Genomic DNA, 15576 nt, shown 5'->3' on the forward strand with positions numbered 1-15576 from the left:
ATTTTTGCAAAAAACTCATTTCATACCGGTGGTAAGGCTAAGAAAAGCCCCTTATTTCACTTGGATTATAATGCCCGAGTATCGACAAGTGAAATAATTGTTTACAGATTGGGAAAGAAGCGATTTCTATCTATCTTAGAAAGACTAATTTGGAGCATGGTAAAAACTCTCTAAAAGTACGATGTTTGTTGTGATTCGGGAGAATAATTGCACTTATATTGAGATGAAAGGTTATCCTGATTTATAATAAATATGATTTGTTTTTTTTAAATTTTTTCAAATTGATTTCACTTAAATAGCGATGAAAAATCGAAAATTCATTTCTAGCAAGTTTTATTCGTCAGAGTTATTTTTATTAAAGTCGTTACTTTCCTCGAATTTTTCTTTAGGTGGTGAAACTTAGGAAGATCTCTTAGAGAACAATAACATAATATAATATATCTTAACAATAATAATAATTTTATACAGGTTATTGTTACAATATTTTCCGTTTAACAAATATGTTCGCGTTCGCGAAACACCAAAAAAATTGTGAATTTGTTTTTAATTAAAGATTAATAAAAAATTGCTAAAGGATACTTATTTTGTATATTTTTAAAATTATTTTTTCAACTTATTTTTTGTCAATTACACACATACCCGAAAATTTTTCCTTCGTTACGAATTCGAAATGAAAATGTTGTTTTAAATTTTTCACTCGATTATAATCGAAATTTCGCACTTTTTGAATGATATCCTGCCAAGTCGAAGCAATACGATTCGTACTAAATGAATTTGGTGATGCCAATGAGGGTGATGAATTTTTCATTGTTGCTTGCTGTTGCTCTTGCAATTTGGTTGGTGACAATTGTGTTGTTGTGTTTGATGGTGTTTGTTTAGCCGAAAATGCATTTTGAAATTTTGCCGAATGAGTATTTGAATTAATGATAGCTGAAAATAGTATGAAGATGAAGAAACGAATGGGTGAGGAATAAGTTTTTGTGGATGAATTTGTATGAGATTGGTCGAAATGGTTAGTGGAACAAAATTTTTCATTTACAAAGGTATGCGTTTTGTTAGTATGTATTGAATGAAGTTCGTTGCAGCGAAAAGGGGTAAATAGGGTAAGGGATTAGTGTTTAATTACAATAGTATTGATAAAAGTTTTTGAAATATAGCAAAGTAAAATGTGAGCAAAACTTAAAAACAATAAAAAAAATAAATAATATGTGTTTATTTATTTGGAGGTTAATTTCGGCATTAGTAGCCTTATCATTAAATATTTAAAATATTTTTAAAATTTTCAGAATTTAGTCAGCGAATAAACAGAACACAGTGTCTATTAACGCTTCGTTTTATCCATAAGAATTGAAAAGCCAAAAGTCATAACAGAGATTCAATGTAAATTTATAAAATCCTATGAAATATGCTTAAACTAAACTGTAAGTTTTTTTGAAAATGTTTTTACAAGGTTAGAAGTGTGACACGGAGGTCCACGTTTAAGTAGTTGATTCAAATAATGTTGCTATTAATTGAAAGCACGTAATGCCTTTCTTTGGATATAGACAAAGTTTATGGAAATAGAGATTACGACCTCTTACTTTCGTTACTCTTTATATCCTGAACAGGGTATATTAACTTTACCTCGAAGTTTGTAACACACAGAAGGAGACGTCGGACGTCGCCCCATAAAATGTATATATAAACTAATCGATCAACATTAAGTTCTTTTATAAAACACATTTTTATTTGTGAAGGGTATTATTGCTTAGTGAAACCGGAGTTAAGGTTTCGTTTTATTTTGGGTGGCGTTTGACAGAAAAATACGGTAGTTCGTGACGTTATGAAAGAAAGAAGGAAATGAAGTCTACATTTGCAATTATATACTATATATTATACTAGCTTCTTGGATATGGAAATGCTTCTCAAGTAATCTATTAATAGTTATTATTAACAACATAATGATTATATATATATGTACCGAACTGTAAAGTTGTTGAAGCTATAACCGGAAAAATCTATAAATCTCAAATTATTTTTCAATATTAATCTATATTAATATTTGTTTAAAAATCAAATATGTGCTAAAACCGAAAAGCAATGGCAGATTATAGCCCACGTTTTCATCACAAATATCTGATAATATTGAGATAAATCTTCTCGTAATCCCTGTGAAAAAGTCTAAACTTTGAACACAGCCGTTAACTGCTAAAACAAATGTGCTTAAGCGGCTTAAAAATCGTCAAACAATGAATGACTAACACCAAAAACCGCAAGCTGTAAGCTCACACGCAATTCATAAGAAATAATTCGGCTAAATTGAAAATTAAAAACCAAAAGTTAAAAATCAAAACAGCATTGGCCTTGAATTGGTTTCAAACTCATTTTCACAGAAGTTGGAGTTGCAACGCCCATAAAACAATAAAAGCAAAAGCAACAAAAATATTGATTTATACATACATACATATGTACCTTACTAACGCCAAAAAATGTATAAATAAAACCGATATGCATATATTTAACGATAGAGAAAACATTAAAGGTTAAGTAAATGAGTCAGAGATTTTACCAAATAAAAAAGACAAAAAAGAGAGATGCCATCAAACACCGTCGACCGAAAATTCAACGCCTCATTGATTTTGCAACGGTAACGAACCGAACAATCGTTTAACCAAGCTGTAGGTAGTTACATACATACGTACTCACAAATACGATAAATAAAACCTTTAAATATTTTCAGATTCATGAGTAAGCCGACACTGTCAACATTTTGGTATTAAGTTTTTTGCCATTCACCACTCAAGTTCAAAGTCAAGACGGTTTCCGTTTTAGGAAAGCAGACAAAGCACAGTTTAAGTGGCACACAGACAACATTTGCACGAACAAAGCCGAACTTAAGGTCATTAAAAAATGTATAAGATACAAGCTTCAAAATCATTCACTGAGCTAATATAAAACGGCTCGGTATATTGCTTTTATATTGCGAAATAAATACATCTATACTTATGTACATAATATGTGCATAAGAGTAAACATGATAATTGTGTAATTGAGTGTTTCAATTCAAGTCTCATGACTAGGTATGAACATATACATATGAAGATGCCGATGGCTTTAGTTAAGTTTGTTACGAAAAGGCTACCATTGAGTAGATTGCAGGCTCGGGTTATATGAAAATTGCTTTCTCGTAGCCTTTCAAAAAGCAATGAACGCAATATACCTTAATTTTATATAAACGCCCTCAACTATCAACTCACTGGTTGACGGCTTAAAACAGTCTAAATGTATAGCCTTGAAGCAGCAAAGTCACAATACAAGTCGTGAGAGAAGTACGGCCCAAAAGCTGCCTTATTATTACAATTAAATAACATTCATATATGAATGGAAGATATGTAAGTAGGTGTGTTCGTGTGTTAGTGGTGGCGCATAATTTAATCACGCACCAATGTAATTGAGATGATGACAAGATGTCTTGTAATGCCGATCGTGACATAAGTTACATTTCTTACGGTTGGTGCTACACCACGAAAGTAAGCGCGCAGAGAAAATTGCATTGCTTACACGCGTATTAAGTTCAAAAAATAAAACATAAATACATATAATTTAAAAACCCACAGAACAGTCTGCAATATTTCTATACGAATTACGGTAATTTCATTGCTTGTAGGTACACAGTATGATTTGTAATCGAACACCTTACTCGTACGAGTGCGATTTTCTTTTGCCTGTTTGTGTCTGTCAACTCACAGCGCTCTCGCATTACAGTCGCGGCTCAAAGTCCTTACTGGAAATCGATCGCAAAGTAGTCTGCGGCGTTAGTTCATTGCACTAGTCTGTGACTCATTACATGTAATTGCAAGCGATACTGGATAATGAGTGAGTGCTGGGGAATTGCACACGTCTTCGCCACTTTATTTGTTTACGATCACTGAACGGCAATTAAAAGCTTGCTGGTCAGGAACGCGCCTCTTTTCAGAGGGTAATGTGGTGTATCGTTTCGAGCCCTTTTTTACACTTTTGCAGAAGTGAGTATATCTATAAATATACGGCAATTAATCGCACAGTTATTTACTGTAAATATTTATGGTTCAAAGGCCCTTGCATAAGGTAATCAGCCGATAAGTATTTGCCACGCTGTGTTGGGAATGTTTCATGTTGCAAATAGTTACAATTAGTTGTTATTTATTTATTTTTGAATATATGAGAACTTTAATAAAAAAAGTATGTATTTACTTATAAAAATGGCAATTAATAAATGTAGAAGAGTTTGATTCCAGCACCATTTATATATATAATCAAAGCGCAATCCATAAAGAATGAGGATAAGTTTTATTTAGTACTACCTTTGGAGATTGTGATTTAAGAAATTATATCCACTTGTGAATTAAAAAACAAAAACATAATAAATAAATTTTTGTACCAGGTAAGTGGAAGATTGTTAGAAGTTCGATTTTATCTAGTTAATGAAACACTAATATACCCAAACATATTACTAATTAAAATTACATATAAGAAAATAATATTCTACAGTATGGAAAATGGAGGTTAAACTTTAAATTCTCGCTTTTTATCTCCATCTAAAAATATCACTGAGAGCTCAATTAGTTCTCGATAGTCATCGAAGCCGCCTTTGTCTGTTCTCTTTTTTATGAGTTCTCTAATATGGGCACATCTATCAATTGATCTTCATTTCCATATGAATTAACTACCGGAAGACGTTCTTCTTTTGATTTACGAGCATCTAAAACAGGCAATAATATTCAATCAAAGTGAACAATCACAAGGTCTGGCAACTCATTTTGAAAGTCAGTTTTAAGGGATTCCGCACGTTCTTTGTCTTTTTCTGTGCGAATTCTTTGAATTAAGGACTTTATTTTATGATATACGTCCGTATTGTATCCAAGTGTCTTAATAGTAGATTTAAAAACATATACGGTATCCATCATAATTTAGTGACATATGTCTAGCGCCGCTACTAATTTTGGACGAAGTCTTTTCACATTGATTTTTTGTTAGTTTTGGCTTGCGAGGCTTCGACCTGAGTTGACCCATCTTCTTGCAACGATATTATGTCTGCGTTCGAATCAGATGAGTCTTCTTGCATATGATTATATGATGATGTCGATGGGGATACTCTGCGATGTATTTATATCGCAGTTTCTTTTCCACAATAATTTCCAGGCGCGGCATTTCCTCTTTATCGATCCACTTTTTTGCAACTCCATCTAAGGTCGACCGGCTTGGATCCCGTTTTCGTTGCAAAAAATGCTTATATCCATTTGTTTTGATCAATTGAAGCGTATCAGGCGTGGGCAATATCAAATAAATTATGTTCTTTGACAAACTTTTGTCTCTGCTGTCTTGAGTTTTTTGTACATTTTTTTTACAAACCCCTCAAAATTTGCTTTAAATTCACAGGATTCTTTACACAATTAGGACAAGATTTTTTAGTACTACCAGTTCATTCCCAATAAACATTTAATGCAATCGCGATTAATGAGATTTTCACATTCATTTACAAACAATTCACCTGACGAATGTTGTAGGATAAAAATTGTTTATAACAAAGAAATTTTGATCCCTTATTTGATGTTTTGCCTCACCTATTAAAAATATATTTTACTTAAAACTGCGTAATTCAAGTTGGCATGTTGATCGAACGAAAACTATGTATTTATTATACAACAAGCACAAATTATAACGTGCATATCTATAGTTCTTCGATGTCGGCTGTAGTAAGCAATTATTTACAAGTTTCGATTGAAATCGGCACGAGTTATCGTAATCCTATCTACACCAAACTTAGTTTTCAACTGTTTCAACGTGATTAAAACAAATTAAGAGGATATGCATTCAAAACAAACAACTTTTTTGAGAGACCCTCATGTGAATATGTGAATATAATAATATATCGAATGTATATATATTTTTAAATATTCTGCGAAAAATTCGAAATGGGCCCGGTAAATAGTTTTGGAGATATTATCGTGTTTGTAAGATTTTAGCTTAGTGTAGATTTTTTCACAAAAAACGGCATTTTTTTAGGAAGCCGTCATTTTGTGAAAAATCAAATTTTTGGCTAATCCTTCGATATGTGCTTTTAATTTTTTAGTATTGAGATAATTTTTAGCAGAAAAATCAGGTACGAGAATAAAAGAATCTGAAATTTTTCAAAATGAATCGCCGATTATAAATGTACATTAAATTCTGTAGATTTGCGCTGCTTTTATTTATTCCTTAAATAAAATGCGTCTTCAAAAAAAAAATCACCAAGAATTGTGTTTTTTTTTTTTACTTTCAAGTGGTTATAACCCCTTAACATTATGATGTAAGTTTTATTTGATAATCATTGGAAAGTAGTTCGTATTTATTACAAACAATTTTATAGGAGAACGTTGAAGAAGTGTTCTAGAAACATCGATCAGATCACATCAAACCAAACTATGGCTACACAATTTGTAACAGTGCTATTAAAACTACATCAAATGATTCATTTGTGATAGATTTGATAATTAAGATATCTGAAAAGTCAGTTTTCGAAATACTTGAATGGAGTTAAAAATGGTTCGAGAATTTATAGCCATGAAAAGTTGCATTGATGTTCGCTGTAAACATTTTTAAAGACAACCCTGAAGGGAAGTCTCTTAAACTTACCACTGATTTGTCACTAATTTGATAATATGTCAACTAATGCCTATTCTTTTAAATTTTTTACTATAAATAACTTTCTAATTAAAAGTTTCTTCCTTATAAATTTTATTAAAGGACACACCTAGTGAGAAATTAAAAAAAAATGTTTTCAAATTTGGATAGGTTATTTAAAAATAAAATACTAAAATTTGAAATTGATATATTAATTAGTTTTTAAGTTACAGTCTTCTAAAGTGATGCCGCTAAGTTCAATCAGCTCCATTCGTTTTTTGATGTGAAATAAAATCGATCAATTTTTAATTTTTTGGACCGTAGGTCATTGTACGGAAAATATTTTCTAGTACAGATTTTTTTTAGCTTTAGGTTATAGGAGATTGCGTCTAATTTAGAAAATATCTAAATCCAATGTTATTTCAGAAAATATCAGGCTATAAAATCAAAACCGACTATAGATATTAATAATATTCATTTTGAATGGGCTGAACAACATAAAAACATCACAGTAGTACATCGTATGACTGATTTCGGTGCAGTATTATCTCATCATAACCCGAGTACATGCATATATTATTGTTATGTAAGTCCTAAAGTTCTGCTAACATCTAGAAAAATGGTGCGCAATTTTTCTAGAAGATTATAAAAACCTGTAATACTTTTTATTTGCAAAAAACAAAAAAACAAATTGAGTGTAGATGAGAGTGCATATTTGAAGGGTGCTTTGGCATGCATATCACAAATAATGCTGCAATTTGTCCTCTTTAATATGGTTCATTACAAATTTAATTTACTTGAAAACAAAAACGTATGTTGTTTCTCAGCGAAAATGCAAATGCGAGCAAATATTGTACTTACATACAGTTGTAATTTGTGGGACTGAAATAGAGAAAAACAGAGTTTTGCAAACTGAACTACTTTTTAATTGTTTTTTATGAATTACAATCTAAAAGATTTCAATTAAAATTTTTTTTTTAATTTATTCTTTTGGTATTTTTGCTTTTTGTTTTGCTGCGGCCTTCATATGTACATAGCATAAACATTAATCATTGAGGTTTCAAAAGTGCAACAAGTGAGTAAAAAAGTTTTTATTGCTTTCAAGATTATTTATAAATGCCAAATGGAAGTATAATGTAACCTCACAATTTATGTTGCATTTAACGGCACAATTTCGCACACTAAAATTAAATATATGCAGAGTAAAAGTAGTGAATGCAGAAATATTTAAGAAAATACTAATTTATTGAGAGCTAAATAATTGAAAAAAACTATAGCATTTAAGCACTTCAAATAAAAAAACTATTCATTTTCTATGCTCAACTTAATAGAAACTTTTGTGCGGATACTCTGTGCATACTTTGTGCTGTGTACCAGGCGCCAGGCCCACGTTTATTTTTACCATTTAAGTGCAGTTAAATTAATTTTTATGCGCTTTTCGTGCATTCAAGTGAAATTGTAATGAAGGAAATAGAAATGGTTGATTGTAAAACAAAAGTAAATGCAAGCAATTGATTGACAAATGGCATTTGCCCCTTTAACACCGTACAACATTTGACGGCAGCAGAATTCGGATGGGCGCTTGTGACAATGAGTTAATCACATGTAGACACGAATGTGCAATAAATGCATTTGTTTAGGGGCGGTACATTTGTTGGTGTTCTGTTGATTGACAATTACAATTTTTTGTTCCTCCTAAGTATAATGACCACTTAGCAAAAAATTCACTGCAAATGATCAATTTCACTCAAGAGTTAAGCTTTTTTCAAGTGCAACGTTGACGCAGTTGGGTATAACGGTGAATTATGTAATAAAATTGTTAATTTAGTTTTCACTGCAATTCACTGCGATTTCAGACACTATATAATCTTAATTAGTTATAATACTACACAGTACTTGTATCCAACAAAGTTACAGTCACATAGTTGAAGCTACCAAGCAAAAGTTCTAATTCGTCTTCTCGATCTTAAAAAGATCTAGTTAGCGCCACAGTGTAGTTTTTGGTGAATAGAGGTTTTATTGCAACCTTTTTGATTTTCAAAGCCACGATACAGTTTGTAATACTTGAGAAACTTTTTTTCTGTTCAGTTCCAAAACAATAGTTTGGTCAATGGAATTCCCTATTTAATAATATACAGCAGAATGCACTTTAAACAAATATTATGCTTAAATTGATGTAAACGCACTTAATTTTACAGTTTCTTTTATTGTAACTCCATATTTTTTTGTGATTTTAAATAAAAAAATTAAGCAGGGTTTTACACGTGAATCGGATATAATGCAAGATACGTAAAATGACAGCGGAAACCGGACAAAGCAATTACAAAAATGCTGCTGCCAGAGTTTAAGTGCTACTAGTTTTGGTTTCTAAATACATTTTTGCGAAAGAATATACTTATGTATATATATGCTAATTGTCAACTAGATCTTATAATAACTATTTTGCAATATTTAAATATTAAAAATTAAATGTTTGCTACATGTGTTTAAAAATTTCAATATCTTAAATTTTGTATTCCCACCCTATTGTGAACAGCACGAACAACAATGCAAAAATACAAACACAACGCTATGAAATATAACGTTTCCGCCGCCATTTCAACCGTCGTGCAAAAATTTTGGACGCGCTTGAGAAAAAATTTGTAAAAAGAGTGAATTTTAGCTTTAATAACGAAATAAATCAAGTGTTATGTAAGAAATATCTATTCTCAAAGTGTGTTTTAGTGAAAATACTGTATGCATCTAGTGTTTTAATAAAATAATTACCGAAAATGCATGAAAGCGTCGCGAGTGAGCTGCGCAGGCAAAGACAAAAGTTGTCAGTGCTATTGTACGTAAAAGCGTTGTGAACACTTAATGCTTCCCAGAAAAATCGCTTTTTAAAGCCGTGGAATTCAACATTATCTTCATAGAATGTAAGTTGTTTAAAAAAGACAATATTTAACATGTTTGCACAAGTCTCAACTGGACGTTTGGGCAGAGAAGCGAGCTGGCGGCAGCGCTGCTCTTGTTTATAGTGGGCTTCAAAACTGTATTCGTGTTGATTGTAACAACAATACATTATTTTGAAGCTTATGCAGTAATGACTTGTTAGAACTTGTTGTTTTCAATAATGTGAAAGTTTTGGGTGCGTTGTAAATAACAATTGCAATATTAGGCTACGCTGAATTAAAATGTTTAATTATTTACAAATGTTTAGAAAATTGTAAGTTATTGTAATTATATAAATATTTTCGTGAAAAGTGAAGTTGTCGTGATGTTTTATGTCTCAAAAATTTAATCTGTATATTTCGGCGTAAAGTGTTTCTTTTTGCGTAGCAGTCTGCTTACTTCGAGTTACACAATATGCAAATATAAGTGTAAAGTGTATTAAATTTTGTCAAATTCCTTTAGCATTTCAACTACATATATAATACTAATAAAGATTTCTGATTTCTGCAATTACAAACGATAAAGTGAAAAGATTCCCTATGCAACACGTGACTCTTAGGAATAAAAAACTCTTGCACTTACTTACATACTTGTATAATAAATATATATACATACATACGCATTTACTATACAAACATACGTAACTGAGTTTGACCCACTAATGTAATAATAATATAATATATAATACGAATTTATACATACAAATATGTCTGTGTATACATTCTTATACTTACATTAATATTGAAAGCTTGTTCTTGGTAGCTCTGTTATGATATGATAACAAAAAAGTTCACACCTTTCACGACTCTCCAGCTGCACGCGGAAGCTAAAACTTTTCTTCGATAACAGCTGCGTACGTAAGCGATTGCAAAATTAACTGTGTATGCAGTCTTTCTTATCAGTTTGTATTTCTCGTGAAGACAAATATATGCGCTTATCTTAACATACGTAAGACTATGCAACAGCTTTTAGTTTACCTTAATTTTAGTAGTAAGTGTATTTTTTAAGCATTTTCGAGCATGTACTCTGGCTGTGAATATTTTAAATTGGTGCTTGTAAAATTGTGTATGTACTATTTAGGTGTAACCGTAAAGATAACCTACATTTTTTCGTTCTACTGTGGCGCACCTACATTTTTCGGTTGACTCTACTTGTATTAAATTGCTTTCTAAAAAGGCGCATGTATTCTCCGTTGCAGGTTTGATGAATGTATTTTAGAAAATTACACACTCATTTTCAATTATTTTTAGATGAGAGGAGCATAGTAGCACCTTTTTCATGCAGTATTCTATCAAAATCATAATTTTTTTCAAATTTGAATGCAGTTTTCGATCTTCTCAATGTAATTAAGGTTTCAAGTGGTCCCAGTGCAAGCTGTACAAAGCTGTATGTATACTATAACTGTTCTTAATTATATGTATTATTCAACAATTAATTGCCGAGTCATGCATAATGCTTCAGTTGACAAAAAAATATCAAAGTAGCTTATTTTTGAAACCATAACTGTGTAAAGACGTCTTTATCAATTTACACCATCAGTAACGAGACATTGATTCAATTGAACAAAAATAGTTCTTTATATGAAAAAGAACGTGTTAACACCATGAAAGGTTTGCTGAAGAATCAATTACTTTAACTGTTGCGGAGAAAGTGAAAGCAAATTTGAATAACGCATTCAAATGCACATGAGTCCACACATATTAATATAATTGAAAACCGCTCGTACTCTGCCAAGTAATATCAGTTATATTTAATTGTTTTCCCACTTTGGTTAGAAAACACAATTTTTCATTTTCGAAATAATAAACTTGTGAAAGCTTATTGCAATGCACGTCAAAAGTAAGAAACAGAAAGTTCACAATTTATGCTTTGGATCGTACATACGCTTATACATAAGTAAATTCGTAAAATTTTAAGCTCGTTGGCAATACATAAATCAAAATAATTTTTGGTGTAAAGTAATAACAATAAGTTATAATGTTTCAAGGGGTAAACATAAATTCTAAAATAAATAAATATTTCTTTAGCGAAAACCGCCGTACTTTAAATAATGTTATTATTAAAGCTTTGGAAGTCAAGTGAAATCAGAGGCTTCTCGGTTTTCGTAGAGTTGCCAAACAGTTTCCTAGACGTCGCTGAGCTTAAAATTTATAATTTTTGGTATTGTGAATTCTTTTTAATTTTGGGTATAAAATGTTTTTGTTATGTTTTTTTTGCAAAACTGAGATCTACTTAATGTGGTTGAGGTATTACAAAAAGAAAGTATCTACTATTGAATTCTAACTTATTACAAAATAAATTTTTTATTTAGTTATTATTAGAAACACTTCATTCAATAATTAGTTTCGAATTTTTTATATTAAAAATTTGTTCGGGGTTTTAGATACCTTTTTTTAATTCTACATATTTTTTGATAATAAAATAAAATAAATTTTTAGTTTCATTTAAGTTGTAAAATTTACCATATTTAATACTAATATTTATTTAATACTAATATTTATTTAATACAAATATTTATTTAATACTAATATTCGTGGTCTCACCGTGCTTGATTGATATTGCGAATATTTAGAAATTAACTGATATACTAAGGAAAGCTTTTGTAAACGTCGAAGAATTATATATAATATATATATTTTTTAGAATACATTTTCAAGTCACAACGACAAGGTTCTATCCTCGGTTAAAAAAATGTAAGGTACATGAATGCATGAATAGACGAAATAAAAATAATATGCCGTTTATTGAAACTAGACTAATCAGAAATAAACATGAAAGCCTCAAATTTAATTGATTTCTTTCTACTCACATCCCAAATCTTAAAATTGCTTTGACTTTGACTTTGTCAGCAGATTCTGTGTACTAAATCTACTTCTATTAAATATAAACGCAACATCAATAGAAATGTGTCAACGCTTTTGGTAAATTTTTATTACTTTCAATTCATGAAAGTGGCATTTTTCTGATAACCTTCAATGCCTACAAAGTTATCGCCTCATAATGTGCATCTGCCGAATAAGAAGAAAACAACAACTCACATCACGGTGCTATAGCTCGGAAGTTGCATTTTCTCTTCCAATTTTCGATTAGTTGTGCCGTCATTCAAACAAATTTTTTTTTCTTTCTTCGAAGAGGAATACGAATTCTTGATAAGAATTCATGTTTCTATAAGCTATGTGCCTGTAAGTGGAATTTTACAGTTTTTGATGAAGTAAAATTATATGTGTACATATGTATACAGTACAAAATTGTAACAGGTCGCTTTATAATTTGTGCTCATCAACACTTTGAAATTTTGGTGAAAGGAGACGGGAAGTTGTTAGTGTCAAATGACATGTTTGCTGTCACCAGAATTTTTATTCTTCAAGCATTAATTCTTTCATGTTATTATTATTATTATTCTTTTGCACTCTTTCCTCGTAAAAAACTGACTGTCAATTATATTTTGGTTTTTCAACTTCCCCACTTTTGTGACCCATTTTTTTCTTACGCCTACATTATTCACTAAAATAAGTGGTTCCCTGTTCTTCCCATAATTTGTCCACTCAGCTTTTACATTTAGCAATACTGGATTTAATGAATGAGCAAATAATGAATGAATGAAATACATATATACTTGGTGGCTTAATTGCGAAACTTTTTCTTTTAAGGAAAGTGCAATAAACCCTTTATCCGTTTTTATCATGAATGAAATGTGTTTAATATGAAATAATATTTGCCGAATTGGTAATTGGGTTGACAGTCTACTTATTGCATATTCATTACTTGTATGTCAATGCACCTCAAAGAAGTAAATGTATAAAATAAAGTATAATTACATACATTTTTTATTTTGAAAGTTATTTTAGTGTTTTTGTTGAACCTACAAAAATATTATATAATATCAAATATCATTTATACTTTTTATGCTCTAGCAATTATAAAGTATAATTGTAGAAGCATAATTTCCACTCACATAACTGTATTATTCAAAGTTATCAAACACTTTTAACGAACTGCCGCTCTTTAACGAATAAAATTTTAAACTTTAAATTATGGCGGGAGATAATACTCGTATGTCAGATTTTTATACGCATTAGAAAAAAAACTGATTCACGGTCATAGCCTCTATGACTTCTACATAATGGCTAAATAAGAAACTAATCGATTTATCTTACCCTTATATATTTTTAAAACTCTTAAAACTCCTTTTAATTTAATCAGCTTAATTTATTTTGAAAGTTGATTGCAAAGGAAAACCTGAACGCATCTCGCTTTCGAAAATTAGAAAAATCACTCCATATCTTCTGCTAGTTCCTTAGGTCTAATAGAAACTATATCATATATTTTGGTCAACTTGTGAGATATTTTACTAAAATTATATGATTATCTCAAGAGAAAATTAATTTGACGCAAAATAGTTAAAATCGGTTCATTCCTACCTTAGAATATTCTTCATAAATCTAATTTGAGGGTATGAAACACCTAATAAGCTTCATTAGTGGCCCGAAATAAAGACAGCGTTAAAGATTGAAAATATCACTGGTTAGAAAAACAGTTACTAAAGTAATATATGGTACATATGTATATCACAGGTCTGTATAATGACTTATGGTTAAAAAAAATCAAAAATACGCTAAATGATGGCATTTAAAAAAAGTTGAATTTTACCCAACATTTTGATCGATTTTGGAACAGATCAAAAAACTGGGGGATTATTGTCTGGAGAACCATATAGTGCAGAAAAAATTCTATAGTGATCGAGGCATTTCTTTCCGATTAATCACTCAGAATAAAGGTTGTAACTCAAAAATTATTTGAAATCGATTTCAACTTTTAGCATGTTATGTATTAAAGAATAAATTATCGAAACATAAAAAAATATCGATTTTTTTATTTTACTTATAAAAATGTTGTTATTACAAGCAGACAAGAGTTTCTAACTTTATATGGAATATTATTGTAAATATTGGGCTTATTAGAAACAACTTCCGGAAAGCTGCGCTCTTTATTACTTTACCGCGACATCCATGGTTAGAAGGATTGTCACCATAAATCAATTATGAGAGAATCCATAATCTTGAATATTCTATGGAACAAGGAAAGCCGCTAATATAGACAGGGCAGCATTAAAATATGTATAGATAGGGTCTCCAACATTGTAATGACATAAAAATAATTTTTTGAACATTTCTTTTTATTTGTTTATTTTTATAGGTTTTCCATCCTCAGTACAACACAGATCTATAGTCACTCGTAAAAGTATATTAGACTTTTTAAACTAATAACTAATACGACTTCCCTTCATTATAAGCACGAAAAAGTACATAATTATGGCAGGAAAAATAGAGGGAAAAGTTAATAATAAAAATCAAATGAAATCATAGATGAAAATATTAAATATGTTTTTTTTTTTTTAAATGTAAAATATCGACAAATGTATGTAAGTATGCTCCATAAAGCAGCAAGTAATCATAATCAGCTAATTAAACTCTAAAATGCATTTCACGTGTGGAACAACTACTTTCGGAATGTCAACATAAAAGAAAAGGAAAATAAAAATGTTTGTTGCATAGCGGTAATCAGGTTTATATGTATGTGGCGTTTTTCAATTGCATTAAATTACGGCAAAGAAAAGCAAAAATAATACTAACAAAAGCTGAATCCACTCACTCTACATTTCAAAAACACATTCATACATACACACTCACACACACACATAAGTACTCGTGAAATATGTTACAAAAAATTAAAATTAAATGAAAAGTGTGCGCTGATAATAAAAGCTATAATTATGCTGGACTGCAGTTAATTGAACATTTCGAACGAGTGCACAAACATACACCCATACATATCTACGTACGTTTGTATGCACACTCGTTGCGTTGCGCCATGTTGCCGGCTGAAATGTTGCAAAGGCATGTTGCTAGAGTTACGCAATAACAAAAAATGTTTTTCTTGGTTTTTAATGAATGGAAAAAATTATGATTAAGCGGTGCCAATATAAATTGCGCGAAATTTTTGCAAAATTAAATTGTTTGCAAG

At 30.4% G+C, this 15576-nt stretch overlaps 1 protein-coding gene across 6 annotated transcripts in view; it reads right to left on the reverse strand.

The window, feature by feature from the left end:
* LOC106623711 (aminopeptidase N) overlaps positions 1 to 15576 on the reverse strand; it is a 131919-nt gene that overhangs the window by 24991 nt on the left and 91352 nt on the right. Inside the window, exon 3 of one of the 6 annotated variants that reach the window (XM_070105540.1) lies at positions 7483 to 7503. The exons of the other annotated variants lie outside the window; for them this stretch is intronic. Coding sequence (XP_069961641.1) covers positions 7483 to 7503 — 21 coding nt within the window. The remainder of the gene's footprint in view (positions 1 to 7482; positions 7504 to 15576) is intronic. 6 annotated transcript variants of the gene reach the window in all.

This window comes from Bactrocera oleae, chromosome 2 (assembly GCF_042242935.1).
Source record: "Bactrocera oleae isolate idBacOlea1 chromosome 2, idBacOlea1, whole genome shotgun sequence".
Classification (NCBI taxonomy): domain Eukaryota; kingdom Metazoa; phylum Arthropoda; class Insecta; order Diptera; family Tephritidae; genus Bactrocera; species Bactrocera oleae.